Below are 6,474 nucleotides of genomic sequence, written 5' to 3' on the forward strand. Positions count from 1 at the left end.
TTCGTGTTTACAGACTCATCACTCTTCTTGAATCTATCATATATCTAACATAATGTCTGAGTCTTACTTTCAATGCTATGATTAACAATTCTATAGCAATTCTATCTCAGTTTGATGCTTTCAGCTTTTTTTTTTTTAATATATATATAAAGATAAGACTCCCTAGAGAATATTAACCCTCTCTGGACGGGTGGTACAGTACTGTACCGCTCATTCAAAAGCCCAGTGGCCGGGCGGCACAGTATTGTGCCAGCCATTTAATTGATTTAGGCCTAATAATTCGAACGCCCCGGCATTGGGACATTCAAGGCTGGAATGCCCCCGTCGTAAGTGGGTTAATAATCATGACCTAAAGACCTAAAGACAGAAACGTCAATAATGCAGAGAAGTACCTGTATCTATCAACTGCACATCTACCACATGGCACAATAACACACATGTAGTCCTCACCTCAATGATGTTCTTCAGGAGGAGGATGGCGTGCTGATAGCTCCCCGTTCTAACACTTGAGTACGCCTCCAGGATTTCCATTTTTAGAGGTTCTATCATTACGTACAGTTTATTCGCTTCCTCGTGGTTCTGATCTTTCCGTAGCTGGAATGCAGACAGAAAATTATCTCAAACTCATCTAATAATGCCCGAAACTTTTTTTTTTTTTTTTTTTTTGGGGGGGGGGCATTCGTTCCTAAAATGTTCACACTTCTATCACCAATAGCCTGAGGAAGAAGAAGAAGAAGAAGAGGAAAAAGAAGAAGTAGAGGAAAAATGAAAAACGAGGATGAAGAAAATAAAGAAAAAGATGATGAAGAAGAAAGCAGAAGAAAAAGAAGAAAAAGAAAAGAAGACGAAGAACAAGAAGAAGGAAGATAAAGATGAACAAGAAGAGAAAGTAAAAGAAGAAAAGGAAGAAGAAAAGATGAAAAAGAAAAGACAAGGAAGAATAAAACAGAAACTTACCACGTGTTCCAGATCAATGTGGGCTTCCTCCAAGCGACCCAGCTTGACCAAGACTCCACCACGCTGGGCACGAGCAGCAGTGAAGTCGGGCTTGAGCTTAATCACCTCATCCAAGTCCTGGAGACCTGGCCGCGCTCTGCCCAGGGCCAAATACACTGTGGCCCGCCGGTAATAACTTAAATAGTTGGTTGGGTCACCATCTGTGTAAGAGAGATGACAGGGATCTGTACTAAACGCCATTAAATCACGGACTGGGAAACAATCATATGGGTATGTTTGTTCCGTTTCAAATAATACCAATAATCCTCTATGTAAAAACAATTACTTACAAAAACTCTTCTAATTTCATCACTGACATACTGTCATTATTATTCATAAAAAGAGTCTAATCCACAAAGTAAGTAAATTTCAAGAAATTCCTAAACACCATTTTTTGTCAAGATATATATATATATATATATATATATTTTTCTTTTTTCAGCCAGTATCATTCCACTGCAGGAAGTAGGCCTCTCAAGAGGGTTATGGCCGGGTACCCCACCTACTGGCCCTAATTGTATCTTGGTGGGGGGTACATATCACACATATTGTGTATACTCCATTAGGCAATCAAGGTAAAGTTCCTTGCCCAAGGTAACAACTCACCAGCCGGGATTCGAACGCTCGAACTCAGATCTTCGTCAATTCTAAGTCCGATGCTCTAACCACTCGGCTACCGAGCCCCAAGATATATATATATATATATATATATATATGAAGAGCTTACCATTTTTCCAGACCTATGGAATCTATTGTTCACAAATCTTTATCTTAAACATTAGTACAATTGCAGAGGCAAAAAAGTGGGAAGGAGAGAGAGAGAGAGAGATCTGAAGAAGCATAGACAAAGAAAAAGCATCAAGAACAACAATGCCACTCATAGTGACACTTAGAACAAAAACCCTGGCAGCCACTTACCTATGGCAGCATGAAAGTGGGAGAGTGCATCATGAAGCTGGCCCTTTGCTAACATCTGCACACCCATTTGCAGGTGGCGGTCAACTTCTGCTGCACTCGTGCTCTCTACCTCTGCAAGAGAGAGAGAAAAAAAAAGAGGGGGTTAAATCATCTGCTTTGATTTATATTTGTGGTGAGTTAAGAAAATAGATATATCATTATCTGATGGATATATGGTTGTGATGGAGAGTAGCTGAATAATTGTGTACTCTTGTTTCTTAAAAGTAATTAAATCCTGTTTCAGTAGAAACAAGAGAAGAATTATAGCATTATCACATTATTATTACTGTTACAAAGCACAATATATCTCTCAAAAACCTTGCTGTAAATTATGGTATTCAATAAAGTACCAAAGATAAATCTTTCAAGGTTCCAAGGACAGTATTGGAAGAGTAAGTAGGTCTTCAACACGTTTATATCTCAATGTCCTCATTCTTCTAATTATTACTCTCAATAATTGCAGGAAGTTATTTGCAATGATAACTGGGACCTTTGTTGGGCCATCAAGCAAGATGTGCTTTCATGCATGTGATAGTGCAAACTTCTCTCCTTCATGACCAACAGAACTTAATTAAATAACATTTTCAGGGTTTGTAAAGGATGGGAATCTGTACACCCTCTAGACTCAAAGTTCTTCAGCCCCAATGCCCCAAAGATCAACTCCAGGTCAACCTGATATCCACTCTCCAATATTAGTAACCACTAACCGTGACTAATGGCTTGATATAGAAACAATACATACACCTAAATGCATCTTTCCATCACAACATCAAACTACTGACTTTCTCCCACTTGTATTTGCCCGTTAGTCACTTCCTACTTATAGTTAGCAATTAATCACACTCACTATTCAGTGCAAGAAATTATCAATTTAACCTTTTCCAGGATTTTTTTTGGATACCCCAAGAACCGATTTTAATACCCTGAGAGTACTGAGGCACTACTTTAAGAACATCTGTTCTTGATTATTCTCTCTCATGTTCCCCAATACACACAGGTGACTCTGCACTTAGTATAATCAATGGTTTTAATGGCAATGTCAGCTGTACACACTTTAAATAATGGTACTACATCATGCTATATCCTCATCTCTGAACCAATTGTTGCTGAATATATTGTCATGTTGCCTGTACCTTCTCTCTCACTAGAAAGACTTTGCAGTGGCAAATTCTATATCCTCCTCTTGTGAAGAGATGTGTCTTTCCAGTGGAAATTCTAAATAACTTGAGATTAATGCTTCAATTTTCATTATCTAAGAAGGGCATTACTTAGTTTTCAAAACCAACAAGACAAGTAAAAACTCTGATCAAACACTGTAATTTACATAACTGAATGTTTGATCAAATAACATGAATAAATGCTGACTGAACAGGAGATGTCAGCAATATCTTACTATACAGAAACTATTAGAACATATGAGTATAGGTGCCAATCATTAACAGCTGTTTCAGCTTTTCATCCACTGCTGCTTCAAGAACATCTTACAATCACAGTAAACACATTAACTAACATGGGCCATACAGAATACTAAATGCAAATAAACATATTCAACTGAAGAATCACACATTTCACTATAATAAATAAACAACATTAATATTTGCTATTCAATAAATATTCATCCGATTCAGAAAGGAACATCTTTTTGCATTGTATCTTTTCAAAGAGTCTGTTACTTTTTAGTCAGTCTGTCTGTATGTGCCAGTCTTATTGCTAATCTGTCTGTCTGTCCCTCTCTCTTACCTTTTGTCCATCTTACTGCCCTTATCACTCTATTATTTGTAACATAATACTTGCATTTCCCTCATCTATTCTGTTCTTCTCCCTCCTATCTCTTTTGCCCAGATTTTCTCTCTGGATCAGAACTAATTATAAAATCTAGTATAGTACTGAAACTGTCATCTTATCTTTTACATAAACTTGTCCAATTTAAGGTGGTTGTTTATTGCTGATCCCGTTTACAGTAATTTTTTTCCATTCTTCATCAATACCTCCAACTCTTTCTTCTATCGATTTGCAAAAGCCCCTGTACCAAGCAGAAATGATGTCCAGAAATAATAGGCACATCCCACATTTAAGATACTATTCCACAACTATGATAAACCATGGATAAAAGATATATCTTATGAGCAACAGGGTATTGTAGAACATATGTTAGATTGGTGATTAATAGCTCTCCTGCTAGGTATTGTCATGCAAGATCCTGTCTAGTTTAGAAAGTCACACCCTACATTTGATACTTTTTTCTTATCAAAGTTATAGAATATCTATCTTGTGGAATCTTCAGCTTATAAAAACAATTGAAGTTCACTCTGTCTTTACCTTTGATTGTTTGTTTGTGTCTGCATGTATTTCATTTCATTCAGTTTGTCTTTGTGTCTGTCTGTCATGTCTCTCCTCACACTCTCTTCCTGTAGGTTGACATACTAATAATAATCACTTCTTAGGGCATGACATCTCTTAGTTAACACTTGTGCACTATCTTACTTGTAACATTATTTCTTTTTACAAACATTCAAATATATGGTTAACTCTGAAACAAGGACCAAGTGATGAAGGAGAAAAGGATAATGGCCATAAAGAATAAATAAAACAAAGAATACATAAAAAAAAATATATATATAGAAAAAAGTAATGGTAAGGCCATAATTGCTTAACAAAGGTCATGGATCTACACAAACTTCTCCAGCAGCTACAATTCAACATTTATACCCAAAGTAAAAATTGCTGTGCAGTTATTCTCTCAACTCTAGGCTCTTCATGTGGTACTTGTTATCATTGTTAGTACTACTATTATCATTATTATCATAATGATGATAAATACTGGCTGATGAAATATATGTAGGTATTTGAAGTGGCTTTATCAACAAAAATCCACAGGGTTTGAAATTACCAAGTGGGGGTAAGAGGCCATGTCAGTTTTTGTCATAATTGTGTCATTAAATGCCTATTCAATGCCAAATTCCAAATAACTATGTAATGCACTTTCTACATATAATATAAAATATACCTGAACATTCTTGTACAATATGACAATCATAGTAATCACAGTAGGAGTACACAAAATGAACAGATTGATAAAATCTAAGACACTTTTCATCTATGAAACTTTTGTTGCAAATTGTAAAAAGAAGTTATCAGATAGATAAATATATAACCTGCAAGAGCTTGTGACATTTATAAACATTCAACTGATGCCTTTTCGTTTCACTGCTCTATCTGTCACGATACAAAAGCAGAAAAGGTACCACAGCAGAATTTCCTGGTCAGTATATAGTGTGTATACTAACAATACACCCTGTTGATTTATCCTTAAATAAAAAAAAAGCTCTAAACACTAGTCTGCTAGAATATATGAGGTGGTGCAAGGGCCATGGTAAGTGGTGTGCAATAACAAGAAATGTCTATATTAGGTAGAAATCAATTCCATGTTATGTGCTTCATGCAAACATGGAAACTAATGAATTAAAACAGAAAAACATATGACATTCACTCTAGTTACATCAAAACACTAAAGAAAACATGGATCCTCATTGACAAGGCCATGAAGTTCATATTCTATAAATTTACATTAAATTATTTATAAATAAAAAGACTGCTATCACCAAGAATCAAGTATATTATTACAATACTTATATTAACAGATATACTAAATCCCTTTACAAATACGTGCACAAAAAATAATCAAAATCAGCAGTTGTAAAAGACCCTTTTCACCAAATACCTTGTATTGTGTATCATATCAAGCTACCAACACATAATAATTATTGAAGAAATTAAAATTTTGTGAAATCGGTTAACCGTAATTCGTAATATGTTACCTATCTGTCAAAACACACAGTAGTAGTCATTCACCGATTAGAAAAAAATAATTTTCTATGCACTTACACCTGAAAAGTTCCATCTAAAAGGCAGAAATCTTTACCAAAACCTGTCGACGAAAAAATGCAGAATTTATTGTTCTCGTCAGCAATCTATGACTGGAATGAAGCACCAACCAGGAAAACCAGGAAAAAAGATGGAATTTATTCGTTTATTCCCGTTCTTCTTTACTTACCTAGTATGTGCATGTCGAGAGAGATAAGTATTATCCATAAAGAGTATACCGTTCTGTGTAGTGAGTTAAGAAATGTCATTTTCTTTCGCATTTTAGTCACTCTCGCCTGCGTTCCCTCGGACCAGCCGCATGTATAGACGGACAAACCCAACAAAGGTGATAGAAACATCCTAAAATCCTGGAATTCCATTTGTGGGATCAGATTCTCTAGTAATTATTTAATCGAATCCTTTAAGAGTAGATTGAATCCTCTTTAGCGATAGTGTTTTGTCTTTCTTGACATGTACAGCTCATCATACTGGAGCGATGTGATTGGTTAATCGTGGTTTCTCCTGATTGGTCAGCAGAATACCGGGAATTTCATTCGAAGTATAAGGGAAAAATATGATAACCCAAAAGATAAGAACGACACGTAATCTTCTCTCGACTCAACTTGAAGATTTCAAGTATTTCTTATCTTTTCTTCA

General features: G+C 35.7%; 1 protein-coding gene across 1 annotated transcript in view; it reads right to left on the minus strand.

The window, feature by feature from the left end:
* P58IPK (dnaJ homolog subfamily C member P58IPK) overlaps positions 1 to 6,166 on the minus strand; it is an 18,910-nt gene extending 12,744 nt beyond the window's left edge. The window contains exons 1-4 of the mRNA XM_043021324.2: positions 6,008 to 6,166; positions 1,915 to 2,025; positions 958 to 1,157; positions 451 to 594 (exon numbers count right to left, since the gene is read on the minus strand). Of these exons, the coding sequence (XP_042877258.1) occupies positions 451 to 594; positions 958 to 1,157; positions 1,915 to 2,025; positions 6,008 to 6,098 (546 nt within the window). The 5' untranslated portion in view covers positions 6,099 to 6,166. The remainder of the gene's footprint in view (positions 1 to 450; positions 595 to 957; positions 1,158 to 1,914; positions 2,026 to 6,007) is intronic.
* Positions 6,167 to 6,474: the final 308 nt, after the last annotated feature.

This window comes from Penaeus japonicus, unplaced genomic scaffold (genome assembly GCF_977035675.1).
Source record: "Penaeus japonicus unplaced genomic scaffold, GWHDUDI00000001_assembly GWHDUDI00000027, whole genome shotgun sequence".
Taxonomy (NCBI): Eukaryota; Metazoa; Arthropoda; class Malacostraca; order Decapoda; family Penaeidae; genus Penaeus; species Penaeus japonicus.